At 40.4% G+C, this 25,670-nt stretch overlaps 1 protein-coding gene across 6 annotated transcripts in view; it reads right to left on the bottom strand.

The window, feature by feature from the left end:
• tspan12 (tetraspanin 12) overlaps nucleotides 1–25,670 on the bottom strand; it is a 41,002-nt gene that overhangs the window by 1,880 nt on the left and 13,452 nt on the right. For all 6 annotated transcript variants that reach the window (XM_072269356.1, XM_072269354.1, XM_072269351.1 and 3 more), the window contains 2 exons: nucleotides 13,679–13,786; nucleotides 10,093–10,236 (listed from right to left, as the gene is read on the bottom strand). In XM_072269356.1, the coding sequence (XP_072125457.1) occupies nucleotides 10,093–10,236; nucleotides 13,679–13,786 (252 nt within the window). The remainder of the gene's footprint in view (nucleotides 1–10,092; nucleotides 10,237–13,678; nucleotides 13,787–25,670) is intronic.

Below are 25,670 nucleotides of genomic sequence, written 5' to 3'. Positions count from 1 at the left end.
TTCAGTTATCATTGCCCAGTTTGTCCTCAAACACATTTACACTTGAAGATCTTAATTTGCTCAAAAACAAAATGATCACTGCAGGTACAATTGTGGAGGAGCAGATGTAAGATTACCACTGAGTGTACTGTATATTGAAAAGTATTTCTATTCTTGAAAGTATGAGTGAAACAGGACATCTACAATGACATCTGATGTAATGATTTCCAGCATGCCGACATACTTGTCTCCCAAGTGGCCTTTTGGACAGTATCAATTCCCCAGTGAGTTCACTTTCATAATATCTTAACTATATTTATTTCCATGACAGTTTGAAAACTGATGCATTCAGTACTTGACAAGTAATTCTCTATGGGCTACATCAGTCTCAGAAATGTTCTTATTAAATCAATTATTATGAAGACAAAAACTAAAATCATATTGCTTTTAATTAGCATGATACTAACACATTGGCCTAGAAACTCATACAGAGGGAACTGTGCTACACTGTTAATGTTTTGCATAAAATTGATTGCAAAGTATAACTGGGAACCAATGGTAATCATTGCAAAAAAAATGCAAACTTACCAACACCTTCCATGTACATTTCTAGAGTACAGAACACATCATGTGTGTTTGAATGTAGATACTGATCACACTCAATTAGAGGACTACTATTTACAAATACTAATAAATAAAAAGAAATTAACCCCTATGATTACATCGTACCCGTGCCACCATCTCTTTATGAATCCCAATTTCATTATCTTTCCTGGAAAGCTAAAAAGAAGATAGTCAAATATCAAATGTTTTTATATCTAATCAATTATTGAACGATCACCTAAGTGCCTATCATCTGTGTGCCTTACTTGCTCTACTATTGCCACCATCATAGTAATCCTAACATGTGTGCTCTTGGTTGTTCCCTTGAGTAGGGGAAGCTTCAGATGGCCATCAGTGGTGATTTCAAATGACCAGCCTGCACTTCCCATGCCATTTACTTCATTAACACATCGCCAAGGATTCAAATTACTACCAAGCAGTTTAGCAGAGCTGATTAAAAGTAATTTGTGTCATGCTTGGAAGATGTGATAGAATTAATTTAAGAATTCTTCAAGATTTCAAAATCACTAAAATTCCTGAAATACCCCAGCACGGAAGCAGCAGTTCAGATGGTCAGAACACATGTCTCTACACACCCTACACTCCCCACTGGTGGGCAGGCATTATTGTTATATTCATCCGAGCATGTGGACACTGATCTACGGGTTTATCTAAGGCATCCGTTGTGGAATAAAACTGTAGGATGTTAGAATCACTATTTAAGATGTTCCAATTCTGAATCTCAAATAATTATTATGGTCTGGGCACATGATTCCACCCACCCCACCCCCACCTCCCGGCCCAACAGTAGAATTTCCTGTTCCTTCTAGGCTGGGTGGAGGCAGATTTAAACTCTCAGGCTACGTCCACACTAGACCGGATGAATCTGTAACCGAAGCTTTTTCTCTTCGTTTTGACCCTCCGTCCACATTGAAACGGCATTTTCCTCCCCCGAAAACGGAGATTTTCAGAAATGCTCTCCAGAGTGAATAAATCTGAAAACGCCTAATATCCAGCGTAGTGTGTACAGGGTAACAGGCTATTCTTAAAACCGCTGTCATGACGTGCCGGAACAAATGGTGGCGACAGCGCGGCATTTCATTGTTTTCTTGAACGCAACCTCCAACACCACAACGCTATCTGACAATAGACGTGTAACAGCCTCATGTAACATTGTATGGAAATACAAGATAACACTGATGCAGACAAGTTTTATACATTTAACAAGGTACTTTATTAATGTATTGTTTGTGCAAACATTCAATAGATGCAATTGTCACTTTTGCCCAGTAACTCGTTTTATTGCACATGTTAAATACAGCAAAATAATACACAAAGACATGGCAAAAGTAAGGCAAACAAATGAGGTAACAGTAAATTTCACTTTTGTTCAGTAACAAGCCTTATTGCATTCAGTTGGAGCTGTCGTCCCTTTCGTCGGTGAAGAGGCTATGGCTGTAGGAAATGTTTCTGGACAAACGCGCACCAAGTCTTTCGTTTGGCAATTTCCTTTTAAGTTTTTCTAGTCTGTAACTGGACAAACGCGCACCAAGTATACCGTTTCGTCTTCGCTTGTTTTCTGTGTGTCCTGTGCGTGCCCAGTAGGAGGAGATTCACCCAAATATCCGTTTTAATGTGGACGGAGGTATTTTCAGAAATGCCTAGTGTGGACACCTGTCATTTTTACGTGAAACCAGCGTTTTCAAAATTATCTGGTCTAGTGTGGACGTAGCCTCAGTCTGGCTTTGCTAGAGGTGTGGAAGTTGGATTTGATGGATTGTGAGTAGTTATGTTGGGAAATTAAAAACAAAGTGTGACATGAAGAAAGCCTCTATATTTGTAAATTTTTCTACATGTTTGTTTTCAGTTTTCTATTTGTAAATATTTCTTTCTTTCACAAATTTTGGACAACTTTTGCACTTTTTCCACCTGGCACTAAATAAAACCCCTTGCACCAATGTGCTGTCGTGGCTTACCATCTGTTTTTCCTTCAACTGGTGACCCTCATCGGACACTCTTACCCACACCGGATAGCGAGGTGTGACATTGATGTCCTCAGTAAGGAGTCTGTACCTCCTCCCTGTGGAATTCGTGTGTTTTCTCTGGGTGCTCCAGTTTCCTCCCACATTCCAAAGGCATACCAGTTAGAAGGTTAATTGGTCGTTGGAAATTGCCCTGTGACTAGGCTAGGGTTAAATTGGGAGTCGCTGGGCAGCATGGCTTAAAGGGCCAGAAAGCACTATATCTCAATAAATAAATAAATAAATATAAAGCTCATTGAAATTGACCCCATTCATGATAATGCTGCTATCTGTCTTAAGCAGATTCTAGCACTTCACACTGCTTCCTCACTAATAACTAAAGGTCATACTTCTCAGATCACAGGACTAAAGCTAAGAAATAAGGCATAACCACTGTTGTAGTCTAAAATAGAAAGTCTCTAAGCCTGGTAATGAACATGTGGAAATTGTTGAAGCATGGGGACAGAAGAATGACAGTAAAAGGATATGAAATATTTTCAGCAAAATGGGTATTGATGGAGTAACTCAAAGTTCAAAGTAAAATTTATTCTCAGAGTACATACTCTACTGTCACCACATACAACCCTGAGATTCTTTTTCCTCTGGGCATATTTAGCAAATCTATAGAACAGTAACTGTAAACAGGATCAATGGACAACAAACTGTGCAAATGCAGATATAAATAAATAGCAATAAATAATAAATATGAAATAACAAGATAAAGAGCCCTTGAAGTGAGACCATCTGTCATGGGAACACCAGACGTAGATACCCCCTTTTGTTTAAGATCCTGGGTGGTTGAGGGGTAGTAACTGTTCTTGAACCTGGTGGTGAGAGTCCCGAGACACTTGTACCTTCAACCTGATGGCAACAGCAAGAAAAGAGCACAGCCTGGGTGGTGAGGATCTCTGATGATGGATGCTGCTTTTCTACAGCAACGTTTCATGTAGACGTGCTCAATGGTTGGGAGGGCTTTACTTGTGACGTACCTTTTGTGGGATTTAACGCTCAAAGCAATTGGTGTTCCCATGCCAGGCTGTAAAGCAGCCAGTCAGCACACTTTCTACCTCACTTCTATAGAAATTTGCTAAGATTTTTGATGATGAGCTGAATCTTCACAGACTCCTGAGAAAGTAGAGGCACTGCCGTGCTTTCTTTGCAATTATATTTATAATGTGGGTTCAGGACCAGTCTGCTGAGATAGTGACACCCAGGAATTTAAGTTACTGACTCTCTTCACCTCTGATCCTCCGATGAGTACTGGCTCATGGACCTCTGGTTTCCCTCTCCTGAAGTCTACAAACAGTTTCTTAGTCTTATTGACATTGAGTGACAGGTTGTTGTCATGACATCACTCAACCAAGTTTTCAATCTCCCTCCTGTATGCTGGCTCATCACCACCTTTGTTACGGCCCACAACAGTGGTCTCATCAGCAAACTTGGATAACAGTGTTGGAGCTGTACTTAGCCACACAGACATAGGTGTAAAGTGAGTAGAGCAGGGGGCTAAGCACACATCCTTGTGGTACAACTGTGATGATGGAGATTGGAGAGGAGATGTTTTTGCCATTCCAAATTGACTAGGGTCCATAAGTGAGGAAATCCAGGATCCAATTGCACAAGAGGGTATTGAGGCCCAGGTCTTGGAGTTTACTGATTAGTTTTGAGGGGATGATGGTATTAAATGCTGAGCTGTAATCAATATAGAGCATCCTGATGTATGTATCTTTGCTGTTCAGATGTTCCAATGAGATGGCATCTGTTGTGGAGCCATTGCTTCAGTAGGCAAAGTGATGTGGATCCATGTAGCCACTCAGATAGGAGCTGATATGCTTCAACGCCAGCTTCTGAAAACACCTAACACTGTGAATACAAGTGCCACTGGGCAACAGTCATTGAAGCAGGTTACCATGTTCTTCCTGGGCATCAGTACGATTGAAGCCTACTTGAAGCAGGTGGGTACCACACTCTGCCGGAGTGAGAGGTTGAAGATATCTGTGAACTCACCAGCCAGTTGGTCAGCACAGGACCAGATTTTTTCCTTGGATTCACTCCCTTGAAGGCAGCCCGCATATCACCTTCAGATGCTGATACAAAAAGATCACTGGGAGACATGGGGGTTGGTGAGTGATGGTTCCTCCCTGTTCTGGTGGACAAAGCGAGCATAGAAGGTTTGAGCTCATCTGGAAGCGAAATGTAAATATCTGCCTGAAGAACTCCTCTGGTCATGTAGAGCAATGCACCACCCAATACATGAAATTTAATTCCATAGGAGAGATATTAAATATGTTTTGAATGGACTCTGAATTATTTCACCTTATTAACAATGATGTTGCAAACAATCTCTTCACCTTTCACCCTAACCCATGATATTTAGTTGTAGTCCCACTCAACTTCTGTGGAAAAAGCCTGCTTCAATTTACCTATCTATGCCCCTCAATTTTGTATACCTCTATCAAATATTCCCTCAGTCTTCTATGTTCCAAGGAATAAAGCCCTAACCTATTCAGACTTTCCTTATAACTGAGGTGCTCCAGTCCAGCAACAAAGAGCAGGGAGGTCATGCTGCAAGTATACAGGGTACTGGTGAGGCTGCACCTGGAGTACTGTGTGCATTTCTGGTCTCCATACTGGGGGAAGGATTTACTGGCTTTGGAGGCAGTGCAGAGGAGGTTCACCAGGTTGATTCCAGAGATGAAGGGGTTAACCTATGAGGAGAGATTGAGTCGCCTGGGACTATATTCTCTGGAGTTCAGAAGAATGAGAGGGGATCTTATAAAAATATACAAAATTGTTTCCATTGGTAAGTGGGACTAGAACTAGGGAACATTGTCTCAAGATTCAGGAGAGAAGATTTAGGACGGAGATGAGGAGAAACTGTTTTTCCCAGAGAGTGGTGAATCTGTGGAATTCTCTGCCCAGAGAAGCAGTTAAGCCTTCTTCACTAAATATATTTAAGAAACAGTTAGATAGGTTTTTATATAGTAAGGGAAGTAAGGGTTATGGGGAAAAGGCAGGTATATGGAGCTGAGTTTACGGACAGATTAGCCATAATCTTATTGAATGACGGGGCAGCCTCCATGGGCCTACTCCTGCTCTTATTTCTTATGTCCTTATGTCCTTATGTAACATGATTGTAAATTTTCTCTGTATTCTTTCAGCATTATTTCGTTCTGTCCTGTAGGTAGGTGATCAAAACTGCACACAATACTCCAAATTAGGCCTCATCAATGTCTTGTACAACTTCATAACATCCTATCTCCTGTACTCAATACTTTGATTTATGAAGGCCAACATGTCACAAGATTTATTTACAACCCTATCTACCTGTGACACCACTTTCACTGACAATGGGCCTATACTCTCAGATCCCGCTGTCCTACCACACTCCTCAGTGCCCGACCGTTCACTGTGCAAGATCTACCCTGGTTGGTCCTACCAAAGTGCAATAACTTGCACACGTCTGTGTTAAGTTCCATCTGTCACTTTAACCCATTTTTCCAGCTGGTCCAGATCACGCTGTAAGCTCTGATAGTCTTCCTCGCTGTCCACTACACCCCCAATCTTGGTGTCATCTGCAAACTTGCTGATCCAGTTGACCATATTACCATCCAGATCACTGATATAGATGACAAACAACAATGGACCCAACAATGATCCATGCTAGTCACAGGCCTCCAGTCAGAGAGGCAACCCTCTACTACCACTTTCTGGTTTCTCCCACAAAGCCAACATCTAATCCAATTTTCTACCTCATCTTGAATGCCAAGCGAGTGAACCTTCTTGACCAACATTCCATGAGGGACCTTGTCAACTACATTACTAAAGTCCATATAGACAACATCCACTGCCTTGCCTTCATGAACTTTCCCGGTAATATCCTCAAAAAGCTCTCTGGCATTGGTTAGACATGACCTACCACACACAAAGCCATGCCGATTATCCCTAATCAGTCTATTTCCAAATACTCACATATCTGGTCCCTTAGAATACCTTCCAATAACTTTCCCACCACTGATGTCAGGTTCACCAGCCTATAATTTCCTGGTTTATTTTTAAGAGCCTTTCTTAAACACCAGAACAACATTAGTTACCCTCCAATCCTCCAGTACCTCACCTGTAGCTAATGAGGATTTAAATATCCACAATCAATGATCTCCCTTTAAAGGCTCTTGATCTAATGTTCTCATTATTTACTGCTATTTATTTATATTTGTATTTGCAGAGTTTGTCGTCTTCTGTACTCTGGTTGATAGATCCTGTTATAGCTGCTATTCCATTGATTTGCTGAGTATGCCCACAGGAAAATGAATCTCAGGGTTGTATATTGTGACATATGCAGTATGCACTTTGATAATAACATTTACTTTGAACTTTGAGAGTCAGTATCTCTGCTACAGTCCTTGCAATTTCTCCACCTGCCTCCCACCGGGTCCGAGGGAACACCTTGTTAGGCCCAAGGGATTTACCATCTTAATTTGCCTCAAGATGGCAAACACCTTCTCCTCTTAATATGTATTGGATCCATGGCCTGGCTGCTGCTTTACTTTGCTTCTGTAGACTGTGTGTCCATCTCCTGATTAAATACAGATGCAAAAAAAAATCCACTTAAGATCTCCCCGATCTCTTTTTGGCTCTATGCGTACCGTAGATCTTCCAGAGGACCAATTTTGTCTTTCGTAATCTTTTTGCTCTTAACACATCAGTAGGATCTCTCAGGATTTTCCTTCGCCTTGTCTGCTAGGGCAACCTCGTGCCTTCTTTTAGCCCTCCTGATTTCTTTCTTAAGTGTTTTCTTGCATTTCTTATACTCCATTTGTTCTTACCTGCCTATACCTGCTATGCACATCTTTTTCTTTCTTACCCCAGGGTCTCAATATCTCTTAAATATCAAGGTTCCCTAAACCTGTTATCCTTAAGTTTTAATCAAGGCACATACAAAATCATAACTTCATTATTTCTTCCTCTCTCTGCAGTTTACTTCTGAGCTCTTCTACTGCTTCAGAATTTCAGTGATACGAAAGCCAGTTTTATTGCTCAGGTACCAAAAGCACAATGCCACAAATGAGAGCAAGTCAAATAAATTTGCTAATCATTCCCCCATGTTAACTTTGACATAAATAATTTGACACTTGCATTGATGACCACCACTATTTGACAACTGCCCATCAACAGGAGGGAGTAATGAAAATTGGACAAATAAATAGGTGCACAATTCAAACGATAGCCATGCCTGGCAAAACATTTGAGACTGTTATGTTCTTATCAGTAGATGTCTGAAAAGATTCTGATCAAATGTGTAAAAAAAAAGGTAGGGGAAAAAAGGCTTTTCATTCAGTCCACATTTACACAGGTCTGTCTGCCAGAATGTGTTGAATAAATATAATGCAAGTTAATTGCCCAGCAGCAAGAATTCTGGACTGTTGATCCAGCAAATTCCAGTGGGGTCTGCAGGGAAATTATATTCCAGTATTAAATAAAAATCCTAATTAAAAGACTTGTCTCAGAAAGAATAACTATATTCTTATCTATATTACTATATTAATATCAGATTATTATTGAAACCCCATCGGGTATACCAACAGGTGTTAAGTCTTCCATCCTCTCCCGCTGGTCCATTTGCAACTCCTGACAGTCCAATGTGACAAGGCATAAATGCCTTCTTATTTCACAATTGCAGAAGAAAAATAAATGTTGGCAATGCCACAACATTCTCCTTATGAGCAATCAAATTATCAAGCAACATTCATCAATAACCTACTCAAAAGCTTAAATTAAGTTCTGCCAAGATTACTTAGCCACAAGTATCTTGTCTAGCCCAACCATTAGAACAAAAAGAATCAGGATTTGAGCAAGTTCCATTCACATCAAGTTAACATCCGACAAAGTATGCATGACTGAGTCATTTGTATCAGTAAACCCAGTAAGATCTGTCAACAAATAGTGATGGATAAACTCTTGACTGGTAGGAGTCAAATCCTTTCCATTATTTCACATGTTGCTCGGGCCACTGCAGTACGCCTAATCATCTTCCGCTACTTCAACAAGGACTTTCCTTCCACAATAAGTGGGAAGGGAAGGTTCACTAAACGCTTTCATGATGTAGCCTGTGCCACATGCAGAAAGGCCTAGAATATACTTAAGCTGGTAGTAATAACTGGCATGTGCCACAAAGATGCCAAAAAATGACTATTTCTAATAAGTGAATGTCTAACCATCTTCAAAAGTAGCAGGATTATTGAATTTCTTAATGTCAGCCTCCTGACTAGAAATGTAATTGGAAGAGCCCAGTAGGTTCTGGTCTGCCCTACCTCAGATCTGTACCTTCAGCCTATTAGATATTGGTCTGAAGATACAGATCTGGGGTAGGACAGTCTGGGACGAATGGTTCAATTTCCCCAGGCTTCTCAGTTAACAGAGCAAAGGTCAAGAGGATGGAATGCCTTATTTTGCGTGAATTCAGGTCCAACAGTGCACAAGAAGTTCAATACCATTCCTGGCAATGTGGCCTGCCTGACCAGGAGCACATTGGGCAGTCATACCACATCTTCACAACCAGTGCACCATCTACAAAGTGAACTGCAACAATTCACTAAGGCAGATTTCACCTCTGCAGTCTCTCAAACGCAAAGACAAAGACAGCTGAGAATGAGGATGCCACCACCTGCTTGTTGATGCAGACATCATATGCCTTTCCAACACAAAATAGATTGTTCTTTTATTGTCACCGGGTTAGACTCTGGAACTTCCTATCTATCAGACCTGTAGAGTACCTTAAGCTTGTAGTCTGGAGCTATACAAGAATGCAGCTCACTATCATAACTTTCCAACAGTGACTAGGACTGGGCATTGATGCTGGCCTTAATCACATTCTGGGCATGGAAAACAATTTAGCAAAAAGGATAAAGGAATTTCCTTCACAGGATTTCTATTGGACAATGGCCAAATACAGAGTTTCATTGCCTATTGCTGGTGCATATGAAGCTCGTGCCTGTCAGAGTTAATGATCACATCAGCTCTTGCCTCTAATCTGCATCTTGCATAAAGCTTACTAACTTACTTGGATGTCACCAAGAGGAAAAGAGACCACTGCCTGCTCAATCATCTTGTGCTGCACTATTATTTTAGTGGTGAAATGGGACAGGTGTTATACTGCTCCATCATCTACCTAAAGGCTTGGACCCATGCGTCAGGGTTTTATGTGTATTTTATAGCATAATTTTTACCTTTTTTTTCAGTCCCAGAAACAGCTGCCAGTAAGTGAATAGCTTTACCTGTACTGCAAATTACTTTCCATTATTTCTACACTACTTTTAAATTTCATACGCAGATAATTTATTATACTCATACCTATCCATGCGTGCATTTGGAAAGTATATATTACTATAAAGAGCTATCCATTTAAAAATGTGTGCTGCTACAAATAGGGTAAACACCCATTTCTAACCCACAATTATTTGATGAATTTGGAAAGGAAAAGCACTCTTACCTCTTGATAAATGTCAACATGATCCCCATAATGTGCTCGTTTAGAGCATCCTGGAAATTCTCTGATGCAACAAGAGTCCGGAGGCCATTCCATTCCTGCCATTTCTAACCAATCTGTAAAGTATACCACTCCGCAGCACTTGAACTGGGGGCAAAAAGTGACAAAATTCTCAGCATCTTGAGCATGGAATTTTTGGCAAGAGAAGCGAGCACAATAAGTAATTACGTTTGTTTTACATATTACCATGCCCAAAATAGGTCGCCAAAATGGGTTGCAACTTTGGACTAGCCATTCACTTCTTCCAACAAATAACCAACATTAGAAACAGCTTCTGCAATCATAAACGGAGGAAATACATTCTAGGATAAGCAATTAATGAAGTACAAACCAGAACAAACCCAGTTTTCTCAAAAATAGGCAAGAGCTGGAATTGAGCTTTATTCATTTCACACAGGCTCTAAATTTCTCTCATCTGTATAAACAAGCTTGTGTACTGATAATTTTGAGTCACCCTTTTATTCTGCAGATCTCCTTACTGCTCATAACACCACCAGGTTTATCTCCATAGTAGCATTCTTGTCACTGAGAATTTATGGGCTAAAGTTCCTACAGTACAATTCAAAGTAGAGCAACACTTCCTGATGCTTCTGCCAATATTTTTCCTCAAACCAACACCATAAAAGAACTTATTTACTGCATTACTTTTTATGGGATCCTCCTGTGCACAGAGTTGTAATCATTGCTCCTGACAGTGCAACTGGAAAGAATACTTTATCAATGCATGCTCTCTTTGTAATAGACTCAGAGACTTCACCATGGAAACAGGCCCTTTGGTGCACGAAGTCTTGCTAACAATCAACCACCCATTTTTATTATCTCCACATTCCCTTTAACTCCTCCCAGATTCTACAAATTTTCCACACACTATGAGTAATTTACAGTGGTTAATTAACCTCCCAACATGCACACGGTTTTTGGATGTGCAAGAAATCTGAACATGAAGTAAGGACTGAATCACTGTCTCTACCAGCTGCCCTACTGTGCTTCCCTTCTGCAGGCAATCTTAGATTTTTCTCTAGATTATCAGCACATCTTTGTTGGTGTGCCCACAGATTATATCTGCTGCATCTCTCTCTTCCATGAGAATTTAAACATATTTCCTTTTGCCCTTTTCCTATTCCTGTACCCTGCCATCTTGCTGGGCCTAAGTATTTTTAACAATGCTAAGGGTTTTTCATGTTTAGGCACTTTCACTCTTCTCCTCATGTGCATCATCAGAATCCCCAGGTTATGCAACATTATTGACAATCAGATCTCATCAACTGTTCACCAACAGTTATCCTTCCTTGTCCAGAAGTCTTTTATTTATTACTGACTCATGGCTACAAGGCTCTTTCCCAAAAGTGACTGAACACCCCTTTATACTTGGCCTCTTTCATTTCAGTAAACATCACAACAAAATAAAAGCAAAAAACTGCTAGAAATACTTAGCAGGTTAGTAAATGTCTGTGGAGTGAGAAATAAGAGTTACAGTTTCTTGGTGGGAACATCTGATCAGATTTAGGAACTGAAAACAGTTCCTCTCTCCTGACTAGTTGAGTGTTTCTAGTCCTTTGTTACCTTTTGGTTCAGATTTCCAGGATCTGCGGAGTTTGTGTTTTGTTCTTCCAATGTCTTAATGAATCCAAACATTCCCTTTTATCTGTGACACACCCTTTCTCACCTGCATTCCTTCAATAACTATTTTTTTCTTCCCTTTGGATCATTCCTGGTGTGAAGATATTCATTCCTTTCACTGCCTAATCGAGTTGCCCCTCAGTGGCATCACCTACTGTGTATTAATGAAGTGAGTTTTCATTTGCCAAATATCTGATAATATTAACTGAGAGGAAGGTGCAGCCATGATAAATTGTTTTTGAATTGTTATAAGGTGTTACTGCTTTACAACAGTTAATGCTCATCAGGCTCATGATCTCAGTGGTCATTTAACATAAAGCTAAGCTTCAGATTCTATAAGGGTTATCACCAGCAGAACCCACTAACATCCATCTGTTATTGTTGCTTTTAGATTTCATAGTTCCCCAATTGTCACCAAAACCCTAATCCACAGCATCTGGAATGAATGGGCAAAGAGCGGCTTTGTGGTATTCAACCATGGGAGAAGTTTCAGTACAGCTCTGAACCGGGAGGCCAAAGACTGCCACCTCCCTGAGGCAGATGACATTATTATTTGGCTGCAGTAAAGATGGCTTGTGGCCCACGCCACAGCTCCTCAACCAGAAAGAGCATTACTATTCTTAAGTATTGTAAATTAAAGAAAACTTTTCAAAACAATATTTACAGTTTGATGCCTGCTGTTGATTAGGCTATGGCTAGTAATAGAAAACCTTAGAATCAGCTTGTCAACCTGTCTTCTCAGCACTGACCAATTTTTCCAAAGGGACAACTCACCCAGATATTTGAATATTATCAAAGTCATTAGACGAAGCATCAAAAAAAAGACTGTTTTGAAAATCAATTTTCTGCTTGAAATATTCACAAAATGAGTACTAATGTTTCCATTCTTTCTGAGCCCCACCTACATAATTGCCCTAATCATTCAAAGCTGTGCTGTAACTGCCCTATCCTATCTTAACCCATATGTGTCGAACATTTCTTCCTCAAAATACTCAGACCTTTGTCTTAGTTATAAATCCTTCTTTAGTCCATCCTGACTCAACCTCTACAAGCTTTCAAATACACACCATAATTGACCATCTGGTGTCAAGGTCTTCATCGACATCGATGATGGACGAACAATAATTGACCAAATCCTACACAACACTGTTCAGTTTCATCATTTATAGGATAATGACCAAGTTATTGAAATCTAATTGTCTGGAACAAATAAAACCAGAAACTGCTATGGATATCCATCAGGCCAAATGTCTTCCTTGGGGAAAGGAAGGTGAAGTCAGCGATTTGAGTCTATGACTCACTGAATGATGATGCCAGCATTTACTGTATCTATACTGCAGATCTTTTATCTAGCTCTTTCTGAGGCTCCTCTCCAAATACTGTACCTTCTTGCTTCTCTAACTTCTGTGCAAATTTTAAGAAGGTGTTAACAGTTCTATTCTCAACTGAGGAATTTGCCTTCTCTTTCCAGAAATCCTGTAAAGATTGCTGATGCTGCATTACTCAACCAACTCCTTTTGCATGTACTCTCATTCAAAGAAACTCTGCTAATTTTTAAATTAATATTGGCAGGATGTTCAAAACTACGAAAAACAAATGTGTTCAATTTTATTTCTGCAATCTCCATTACGAATTTACAGGTTTCAACCTTTCATCTACCTTGTCAATGCAATAATAATAGTTTTAAAACATCTACTCTTTCAAATGACAGATGAAATTACAATTATGTCACTTGCTTAAAAATAAGTCAGATCCATCTTTCTGCTGATACTAGTGGACGTAATACTAGCAACCACTATTATCCAGGCAAGAAACTGAATAAAATAACTCCACATATCAAGGTCAGTAAAAGTACTGCATTGTTAGAGTAAAAGGAAACAAGACACTGAAATTCCAAGAGATAACATACCTCTCTCTGAAAGAAATTCCATGCATGGGTTAACCACTGGTATGTACCCATACCAAAATGAGACATTCTTGATTTTAACCCAAGCATATCAGACTTTTGTATGGAGATCTGAAACAAAGAGTAACCACTTAGTGACATCATTGTAATTAAACAGTGAATTTTTTGGCTAGTATGACAAAATGCAAAATATCAACCATGTACTAGGTACTGACCTTTGTACAATAATAACTTGTTGCAGATATCCTTAAGTTATAATATAAATTTGACTTCAAAATTAACATTATATGCTCACATTTAAGAACAAATCTGTTAGTCATTATGACATCTACACTGATCTAAAAAAAATTCCACCTGAATCAGAATTACATTCAATTAGCATGTTATCCTTCCCATAACTCTAAAGAAAAATTACAGCTAGTGCCATTGCTTATTTGCAGATCAAATAGACATAATTATTATATAACTTAGCACTGCAGTGTCTTGATACAAAAGAACGAACTAAATCACACCAGCACTTCTGAAAACAATCAACAAATGCTTTTGAAGTAGCTCTTTCCATCATTTTGTTTGTTGGTACTGATTAATATTAAAATAACCATGCTTGTTACATACACCTGTTAGAGTGCATTGTGCAGTTACCTTATATGGTATTACATGACTTGCTTTTCCAGCAAAAAGATCAAACTAATCAAGAACAAATGCCCAACATTTGCTTTTAAAAATAAGCTCGAGTTAGTATCTTCTTGGCTGACTGAGATCAAGAACTACATTTAAGTAATTAAATAGTATTTCAGGTCACAGAATAAAAACAATAGCAAAGATCAAATTGGCTGGACCTATGCTTCTGTCTGCAATTCTCTGCACAGGAAGTATCGAAACTCTCCATACAAACAAGAGAAAATCTGTAGATGCTGGAAATCCAGGCAACACACAAAATGCTGGAGGAACTCAGCAGGCCAGGCAGCATCTATGGAAAACATTGTGTGAGTGTTTATGTGTGTTGAGTATCCAATCTCTGTCCATTTTCAAGAGGAAGTGACAAAGGAGGATTAATTGCAGGATGTCAACTCTACCAATCTGGTACAAGTAAATCTCATGATGATCAATTCAGTTACAGCCAGTCTCACTTGCTGTGACAAGATGCACGCTTAGGGACAAAAAAAGAAAAATTTGAGTTATTTGCGAGTTGTGCTCCAGAGCCTGAAGTTTCTGGCTTCTGATTTTGCCACTTTGGCGATGGCACAATAATTTATTTCCGAAGTAAATACTCAGAGTATAATATAATTAGTACACATATTTAGTTATTTATAGTGTCATCAAGTCCATACATGCTACCCATATGGTCTCCTTGAACAAAACCCTCATATTTTTGAGGGTCTGTTATACAGGACCCAGCTCCTTAGTAGTAGAACCAATGTTTTTCAGTCCTTTCCCCCACCAGCAATTCCAACTGCAAAGCCTTTGAAATTACATTGTAAATGAGGTAGCCACCAAGCCAAGCAACCATGGATACATAGTAAGATTGTCAGAAAGCTCTGTTATACCAAGTTAATTCATGGGAGGTTCAGAGCAAACCCTATTCCATTCCCATTCCAAAAATCATACAATGATTCTACAACGGATAAACGGGATCACAGAGGAAACTCAACCATACAACTAAATGATACTGCACTCAGGAGAAGGATTCTTAATGCTCCTTTCAGAAATTGAAACGTGCTGAGAAATAATTGTAATTTATTCTCCAACATTTTGTTCAATTGAATAGGGAAGACTACAGCTTTATCCTGGAAAAGCAAAGATTAAAGACTAAATGAATAATAGTTGAAGCATTTTCTTTAAAGAATCACAGTTTACAGTTTTCTTGCCAATGCCGCCATGGCTTACCCTGTACTATTTACCAGGAGACTTTTTTAAAAACCTTACTATACATTTATTGCATGCCTCCAACAAGAGAATTCAGAGTCAAACATTAGATATACTACTATCCAAACTTGTCAATGAACATAACTATCACTGATCCAGCTTCCCAATGATTACAGGCAGGGAAGAGGATGGACATGCACTTTGTCAGAGTCATAGAGACATACAGCACAGAAACAGTCCTTTTGGCCCATCTAGTCCATGTCAAAACTATTTAAATTGCCTACTTCCATTGATCTGCATTGGGACCACAGCCCTCCATATCCCCACAATCCATGCACCTATCCATACTTCTTTTAAACATTGAAACCGAGCTCGCGTGCACCACTTGTGCTGGCAGCTCATTCCACACTTTCATGATCCTCTGAGTGAAGAACTTTCCCTTCATGTTCCCCTTAAACTTCTCACCTTTCACCCTTAACCCATGACCTTTGGTTGTAATCCCAACCCGCCTCAGTGGAAAAAGCCTGCTTGCATTTACCCTATCTATACCACTCATAATTTTGTATACCTCTGTCAAATCTCCTCTCAATATTATATATTATAAAGAATACAGTCTTAACCGATTCAATCTTTCCTTATAACTCAGGTCCTCGAGACCCAGCAATATCCTTGTAAATTTACTCTGCATTCTTTCAACCTTGTTTACATCTTTCCTGTAGGTAGGTGATCAAAACTCCAATGTGTCACTTTCCCATCAATCTCTTCACGCAACAACCGACTGTTTACCTCAAATCTGAAGAGAGGGTAGGGGAGCTTAGGGTGTGGAACAGGATCAGCTGAGGATCTCTCAGTCAATTCATTCTCAAAGACATCCTTGAGTCAGAACCTGTACTCAGTACTTTGATTTATGAAGGTCAATGTGCCAAAAGCTTTCTTTTCAACCTTACTTACCTGTGTCACCATTGTCACTGAATTCTGGACCTGTATTCCCAGATTCCTTTGTTCTATCACACTCCTCAGTGTCCTAACATTTACTGTGCAAGACCTACCCTGGTTGGTCCAACTGAAGTGCAAAATCTCACACTTGTCTGCATTAAATTCCGTCTGCCATTTTTCCAGCTAAAGCAGATCCCTCTGCAAGCCATGATAGCCTTCCTTGCTGTTCAGTACACCCTCATTCTTGGTGTCATCCACAAATGTGCTGATCCAGTTAACCACAGTTATCATTCATTTCACTGATACAGATGACAAGCAACAAAGGACCCCTGCAGCACACCACCAGTCACAGAGCCATACAGCATGGAAAACAGGGCCTTCAGCCCAGCTCTTCCATGGCAACCATGGTGCCGAATTGAGCTGGTCCCATTTGCCTGTATCTGGCCTCTAAAACATTCCTATCCATGCACCTGTCAAAATGACTTTCAAAGCCCTAAATGTGCTGCTTCTGCCACTTCTTCTAGCACTCATTCCATCTACCGACACCCTCTATGTGAAAATGTTGCCCCTCAGGCCCCCTTAAAATTTACCCCTCTCACTTTAAACCCATGCCTTCAAGCTATGGACTCCCTTCCCTGAGAAGAACACTGTAGTTTTACCCTAGGGAAACGCAAATGCACAAAGCCTCTACTTGCAGAGCTGAGCTGATTACAAGTTAAAATTATGGAAGAACAAATGCAAACCACAGAAAACAGGTTTATATAGACTAAGAAGGATGAGCAGATCAAGGTGTGTATTTTGTTTGACATTTAAATCATAACTGAAGATGCACAGTCTGTATGAAAGAATTTGTCTACTGAGATCTCCTGGTAGGTCACAGATGTCATATCAGAGAAATAATGAAGATAAATGGTTATAGGAATTGTCTCATGAAGACTGATGAGAAATTCTGCAGTCCAAGCAGAACCCTACAGAAGACTAAATGATCCAAGATGTAACACAAGAGATTCTGCAGATGCTGGAAGTCCACACAAAATACTGGAGGAACTCAGCAGGTCATTGCAACATCTACGAAGGGGAATAAAGAGTTGCCGTTTCAGTGCTGGTTTGGTCCATACCCAGCTCTTGTTATCCCACAGTTTTTTTCCCCCTTCACATGCCCCTTTTTAGAACAACGGTTGAAAATGCAATTTTCATCCCCTCATATAGAGAAATCTGGAAAATGACCACAGCACTGCAGGATAAAATTTTTCTGGCTATCACCCTCGTTCTTTTGCCAATCACTTTAAATCTGTATCCTCTAGGTCTTAACATTTTCATCAAAAGGAAAAATTTTTTTAAATTCTCCATGCACAGAATGTTCATCATTTTGGAAAACCACCATAATGATTCATGTTTATTCTTACTAAGAAGAACTCTCTGACATCTCCCAGCAGAAGACATTTAAAATCTCCCTAATGCTATAAATAATCATTTTTATGGTCTTTCCCATAAATAAATTTTTAAAAGTTACTTCTGAAAAAAGATGTAGAAACATGGTACAAAGCTATTAAATAGATGCTGCTTGTAAAATGGTACAAAGCTTTAAACAAACCTGGTGCAACTAAGAGAAGAGGTAACTAATCAAAAGGGAAGGAATTGACTAACAATGACACAAGGTTAATAGACGTTATTAATGTCAAGCACAAATTTAGCAACAGTTTTTACTTCATAGACTGGAAAATTCAATAACATCAAAAATTCTACTACTGTTCAATGGAATGTCACAAGTTTTTGTTTAAAATTTGTCACTGGGCTATTTATACAGTCCACAAATTCCCCAAGATGGTGAGATGTACGAACACAAGCAAAAAGAACAAGACAGATTATATGGTCCCTCAAGCCAGCTACTCCATTTAGTAAAATTATCTGTTCCTCAACCTCTGCTCCATTTTCCCACTAGATCTCTTTACAACCTGCTTCCATTAAACACCAAAAACTTATGATTTCAATTTCATATGTTCCAAGGCAGAACATTCACAATCCCAAGACAGAAAAATCCATTCTTTGGGTGAAATAGTTTCTTTTCATCTTTGTCGTAAATGACTGCTTTCTCTTTGTGAAACTATACCCCTTGTTCTTGCTTTTCAGCCAAAGTGGAAGAAAGCAGAATTCACCCTATCAGTCCTTCTCAAAATCATGTGTTTTAACAAAACAATTTGGAATAAGTGGAATCCGTCCTCAAGAAATAAAGTAAACAGGTTTCAAAAATTGAATGAACAACTAAGAATTGTAGGTTTGTATTACAGAATCACTCTGAAATGTAATTGAACATCCAATTAGAATTAAACCTGCAACCGAACTGCACATTACATGATCTTACCTCTGTGATACATTCTCCCCACCTCCTCCATTCAACAGATGAAGAGAAATACAATTTGAAATAGAGAACTGTGATTTGATAAACATTAAACTTAAACGGACATCACTGAGATGTCAGATTGTTGAGAATCAATAAACAGTATACTGCACTCTGATATCAAATAGCACAATATTTCTGACAGATATTCTGCATCCATATTTCATCAGATGGTTTATTTGAGGTAGTGGTCAAATGTCACCCTCATGCTCGTCAGTCATGTGGTTGTGAATGTCATAAGTCATCTTAAAATACAGTTAGTAATTTCTTTTCAGTTGAGAATCTACATACTAAGATTTCAAGATCACAATAGAATCAAGAGAATTTTTTTCTCCCTGAATTATTCTAAGTCCACCAAGATTGGGAGTGGTTGGAAGGGTAGAAAGATGGGGTATTGGCAATAGATATCACGCTCACAAAATTGCTAAATTTTAATCCTGTTCTAACCTATTTCACTTACTTCAAAAATAGAATTAAATTTTAATTTCCTTCAGTTCTGCTTGGATATTAGATGCAGTTTTTTGGAGGCTGAAGTGCACAGAGCAGAAGAATCACTCATGGGAGGGTGGTAATAAGGTTCCAACCAGTGCAAGATAGGAAAAAATTCTACTGCATCTTTCATCAATAGGACACTTCAGTTGCTTGTCTGAAGATATTCTGCCATAAGTACTTAACCCTAGTTAAATGCATGCAACTCTCCATTTTGGGATAGGATCCATGTCAGGTCCTACTGGAATGTCAGGTATACAGTTCTTCACACTTACTTAATTATCAGCTACATCATGACCTTTGCACCTTTCACCTTATCTTTATTTTCCACTATGCTCTCAGCTAAATTCAGATGAAACACCCCACACGTCCTATATTGCTAAAACTAATTTAGAATCGTTCACAGACCTGTAATGTATTGTGTGAGTATTTGTTGCGTCAGAGTGTGTATGACATCAGGACGTGGAGAAGTAAAAAAATGGAAGTCTGTTGAATAAACGTGGTTGTTCAATCTACAGCAGTGTCAGAGTCACATCAATATTACATGGTGTCAGAAGAAATCGCAAAAAAAAGGAAGAGAAGACACGTAAAATATGTCACAGTTACAGCCACCGTCGAGTTTAAGCCTACAAGGTAATCTTGCTGAGAACTGGAAAATATGGATCCAGAAGTTTGAGCTGTTTTGCACCGCTGGCGGACTAGCTGAAAAGACAGAGAAAGTGCAATGTGCTACGTTTCTGCATGTGGCGGGGGAAGAGGCAATAAAGGTTTGCAACACGTTTGTCTTCCAAGATGATGAGCAAGATAAAATTGAAGCGTTAAAGAAAAAGTTTCAAGATTACTGTGAACCGAGAAAAACCTACTGTACATCCGACACGTTTTTCACAAGGGCTCAAGAACCAATAGAGACCATAGACGCCTATGTAACAGATTTGAAGAGCAAGGCAAAAGACTGAGTTCGGACAACTGCATGATTCTTTAATACGTGACAGGATTGTCTGCGGCATACGGGATGATCAAGTGAGAGGCAGGCTATTGAGAGAGGCGGATCTTACATTAGAAAAGGCAATTGACGTTTGCCGTGCTAGCGAGATCACGTCAAGTCAGGTTAAAGTGCTCAATGAAAAGATTGAAGTGCACAAAATAAAAACTGTGAAAACTGACAGGAGTAGGACAAAACCAGCTCCACAGGACGATCAAAAGGAAGTTAACTGCAACAGATGTGGTTATAAACATGGATACAGAAAATGTCCAGCCTTTGGTCAGACATGCAAGTTATGCTAGAAAAGAAATCACTTTGCAAAGATGTGCAAGTCGAAGGAGCACGCAAGGAAAATGCATGCTGTGGAACAGAGTGAGGGCAACAGTGACATGTTCATTAGTACAGTTGAAGTGGAACAGGAGGTATGCTTCAAGAATATTGACAATGCAGAGATGGAGGATGAAGATGATTGGACTCAAGATCTGATAATAAACAGGAGGAATGTGACATTTAATCTTGACACTAGGGCAAAGGGCAGTGTAATGTCAGCAGAAACATTCAACTCACTGGACATCAGAGGAAGACTGAGAAAATCCACCTGCAAGCTTGTTGCATATTTCGGCAACAAGACGGCGTCTTTGGGCAAAAAAGCACTCACCTGTGTGTACAAAGGACAAAAACACAAGATAGAGTTTGAAATAGCACAGTAACATGTTCCAGCAATACTGGGCAAAGCAACATGCACAAAGCTAGGCCTGGTGAAGCGAATCTATGGTGTTGAAAAAGAAAATGACATTCTCAAAGACTTTGATGACTTGTTTTCTGGATTAGGATGTTTACCAGAGAAACACCATATCCAGATTGATCCAACTATTGCACCAGTCGTGCATGCCCCAAGAAAGATTCCAGTAGCTCTCAGGGATCAACTAGTGGAGGAGCTACACAGAATGGAACAGATGGGAGTCATAACAAGACAAATAGAACCAACCGACTGGGTGAATAGTATGGTGACAGTGCTCACAGAAAAAAAGACGAGGATTTGCATGGATCCACAAGATCTCAACCAAGCCATCAAAAGAGAGCACGATCCGCTGCTCACGGTTGAAGCGGTTGTCTCCCGCATGCCTAATGCAAAATACTTTTCAGTATTAGACGCAAATCAAGGTTTCTGGCAGATCAAGCTGGATGAAGAAAGTTCCAAACTATGCACTTTCAACACGCCCATAGGGAGATATCGTTTCCTGCGTCTACCCTTTGGGATTTCTTCTGCATCAGAGGTATTCCAGAGATCCGTGGCACAAATGATTGAAGGTCTGGACGGGGTGGTCAACATCATTGATGATTTGCTGATATGGGGTGACACAATTGAGGAACATGATCAGAGACTGAGGAAGCTCCTGGAAAGAGCACATGAGTACAACCTAAAATTGAACAAAAGTGAATGTAAGATCAGAACTACAGAGATCACATACATAGGTCATGTGCTCAGTGCTGATGGGCTAAAACCAGGTGATGAAAAGGTCAGAGCTGTGGTACAGCTACCACCACCTGAAGACAAGCAAGAACTATTGAGGTTCATGGGCATGATACAGTATCTTACCAACTTCATTCCCAACTTATCAGAGGTCAGCGCTCCACTCCACATTAAAGCAGTTAGTTACCAATGCACCAGCACTCAAGTTCTATGATGTCAATAAACCAGTGACGATGTCTGTGGATGCCAGTTCGGAGGGAATAGGAGCTGTTATACTGCAGGATGGGAGGCCTGTGGCGTATGGATCACAAGCACTTATGGACTGTCAACACTGATACGCTGAAATTGAGAAGGAATTACTCGCCATAGTTTATGGGTGTGAGAAGTTCCACCAGTATGTATATGGCAACGAAATCCAGGTTGAGAGTGATCACAAACCACTTGAGAGCATCTTCAAAAAGCCACTCCACCAGGCTCCTATGAAGCTGCAAAGGATGCTTCTCAGGCTACAGAGGTACACTGTCACAGTCACCTATAAGCCAGGAAAAGAACTGTACATCGCTGATGCTTTGAGCCGTGCTTACCTCAAAGAGCAAAAGGAAGAGTTGCTAGGAAGAGAGCTGGAGGTCAACTGGATTACACCTCAGCTACCCATCTCTAAGGAGAAGTTGAACATGTTCAGGAAAGTGACTGCAGATGATCCTGAAATGCAAATGCTAAGAGACATTACAATGAATGGATGGCTAACAGAAAGATGTTCCAAAGGAAATGCAGAAATACTGGACATTTAAAGAGGAAATCAGCTAGATACAGAGACTAGACATACATACAGTCTCACACAGTTTGAGGCAAAGTCACACATGTTATAAGTTCCAAGGTGTGAAATAAAAGGTTTATTACTCTATGTTGGTAAAAGAAAATACACTGCTGTTAGCATTGTAAGATACAATGCAGAATACAGAACAAGTTAAGATTTTTTTTAGTTTATGTCATGGTTGTTGCACTGTAAGAAGGGCATACCTAGAGGCATTGTTTTGGTAATTCACAGTGTTGTAAAAAGAATAAAAAAGTCTTGAGAAGGGGGAATGTAATGTATTGTGTGAGTATTCGTAGCGTCAGAGTGCGTATGATGTCAGGACGTGGGAAAAGTAAAAATGGAAGTCTGTTGAATAAACGTGGTTGTTCAATCTACAGCGGTGTCCGAGTCACATCAACATTACAAGAGCTTCAGAGGAGTGGTGAAAATAGGCACCAAATTACTTCCCTATTGCAGATCACCCACCATAATGTGGGAAACTGAAAGATCTTTGCAGAAATATTGTGTTCTGTCTCCTGTTAGCACAAGGTCAATCCTGAAGCAAAACACAGGAAATAAACTATTATCACCTGTGCTTTGTTGGGAGTCAGAAAATGAAACCAATCCAAATCTGACTTTTATGTAAAAACTAGATTGAAAGATTGAGAAAGGTGCATACGGAGATCCTGATGAATCAAAGCAATGGCTTTTTATAGCAGAAAGAAAAAGCGATCATTTTCCTTTGATGATTTTAACAGATTTTAAATACCAATTAACTAAAAACATAATTTTTTTCTAACAAACATGTGACTTGCTCTGCTGGAACATCAACTAAGCTGAAATGTTGAATATTGTACCTGATGTTCTTTTATATTTTTATAATCTTTTTATATTTATATACAAGATATATAATATTTATAATCAAAATATATTTTGAGCAACACACACAAAGTGCTGGAGGAACTCAGCAGGCCAGGCAGCATCTACAAAAGTACACGTTTCGGGCTGAAACCCTTCGGCAGGACTGGAGAAAGAAAGGTTGAGGGGTAGATTTAAAAGATGGGGGGAGGGAAGAAAGAAATGCCAGGTGATAGGTGAAATTTGGAGGGGGAGGGATGAAACAAAGAGCTAGGAAGTTGATTGGTGAAAGAGACAGAAGGCCATGGAAGAAAGAAGAGGTGGGGGAGGGCGAGAGGAGCACCAGAGAGAGACGATGGGCAGGCAAGGAGATAGCATAACAGAGGGACAAGGAAATGGGAAATGCTGAAGGGGGGTGGAGGCATTACTGGAAGTTTGAGAAATCAATGTTCATGCCATCAGGTTGGAGGCTATCCAAATGGAATACAAGGTGTTGTTCCTCCAACCTAAGTGTGGCCTTATCACAACAGTGGAGGAGGCCATGGATAGACATATCGGAATGGAAATGGGAAGTGGAATTAAAATGGATGGCCACTGAGAGATAACACTTGTTCTGGTAGACGGAGCATAGATACTCGACGAAATAGTCTCCCAATCTACATCTGGTCTCACCAATATACAGGAGGCCACACCAGGAGCACTGAACACAGTAAATGACCCCAAAAGATTCACAGGTGAAGTGTCACCTCACCTGGAAGGACTGTTTAGGGCCCTGAATGGTAGTGAGGGAGGAGGCGTAGGGGCAGGTGTAGCATTTGTAGCATTTGTTCTGCTTGCAAAGATATATGCTAGGAGGGAGATCAGTGGGGAGGGATGAATGGACAAGGGAGTCGCATAGGGACCGATCCCTACGGAAAGCAGTAAGTGGGCAGGGGGTAGGGAGCAATGTGTTTGGTGGTGGGATCTAGTTGGAGGTCGTGGAAGTTTTGGAGAATTATGTGCTGGACACAGAGGCTGGTGGGGTGGTAGTTGAGAACAAGAAGAACCCTATCCCTGATAGGCAGACCCAACCAGTTCCCCTCCACCACCCTCTCCCCCGCCCCCCTCCCCCAACTTTCAATCATCTTCCATGGCCTTCTGTCTCTTTCACCAATCAACCTCCTAGCTCTTTGCTTCATCCCTCCCCCTCCAAGTTTCACCTGTCACCTGGTGTTTCTCTCCTCTCCCCACTGCCGCTACCAAATCTACTCCTCAGCTTTTTTTTCCTCCTGTCCTGTCAAAGGGTTTCGGCCCGAAACATCGATTATACTTTTTTCCATAGATACTGCCTGGCCTGCTGAGTTCCTCCAGCGTTTTGAGTGTGTTGCTCAGACTTCCAGCATCTGCAGATTTTCTCTTGTTTGTGATCTTCTGAAAGTAGTTTTGAACGAAATCTGATTAAGGTGGCTTGAAAATCTCTCACATTGGTCAAAGCAACTGCAAAGGTGGTACACTGTTCCCATCAGTTTCCATGTAGGGTCCAGCCATTAGCATTGCTACTTATTTCTGATTGCTGCATAGTGGAGTTTGTGACTGTTAGATGCAGACCATTTTATTTACCACAGGAATTCACCACTGTCCTTATAGTCAGAGTCTACATTCCCCCCAGCGCTAATGCTAAGGAGGCGCTCTGTGAACTGTGTGGGCCTATTAGCGAACTGCAGAACGCACACCCTGGTTGCCGCCGGAGATTTTAACCACACGAACCTTAAGTCAGTGCTCCCCAGATTCCATCAGAACGTGAACTTTGCAACGAGAGGGTAAAACGTGTTGGACCTTGTTTACACAAACACTCCCGACGTGTACTGGGCAGAGCCCCGCCCCCACCTCGGTTACTCAGACCACATCTCTGTTGTGCTAATCCCAGCATACAGACCGCTCGTTAGGCGCTCCAGACCAGTTCAGAAGCAGGTGAAAATCTGGCCAGCAGGAGCCATCTCTGCTCTTCAAGACTGCTTTGAGCACACTGACTGGCACATGTTCAGGGAGGCTGCAACCGATGGCGACTCTACCAACTTAGAGGAGCACACGGCATCAGTGACTAGCTACATCAGCAAGTGCATTGATCACGTCACTGTGGCCAAGACCATCACTACACGTGCTAACCGGAAGCCATGGATGACCGTGGAGGTGCATGCGCTGCTGGGGACCCGTGAC

This window comes from Mobula birostris, chromosome 9 (genome assembly GCF_030028105.1).
Source record: "Mobula birostris isolate sMobBir1 chromosome 9, sMobBir1.hap1, whole genome shotgun sequence".
Lineage (NCBI taxonomy): Eukaryota > Metazoa > Chordata > Chondrichthyes > Myliobatiformes > Myliobatidae > Mobula > Mobula birostris.
This window is presented reverse-complemented; position numbering and strand designations above follow the sequence as displayed.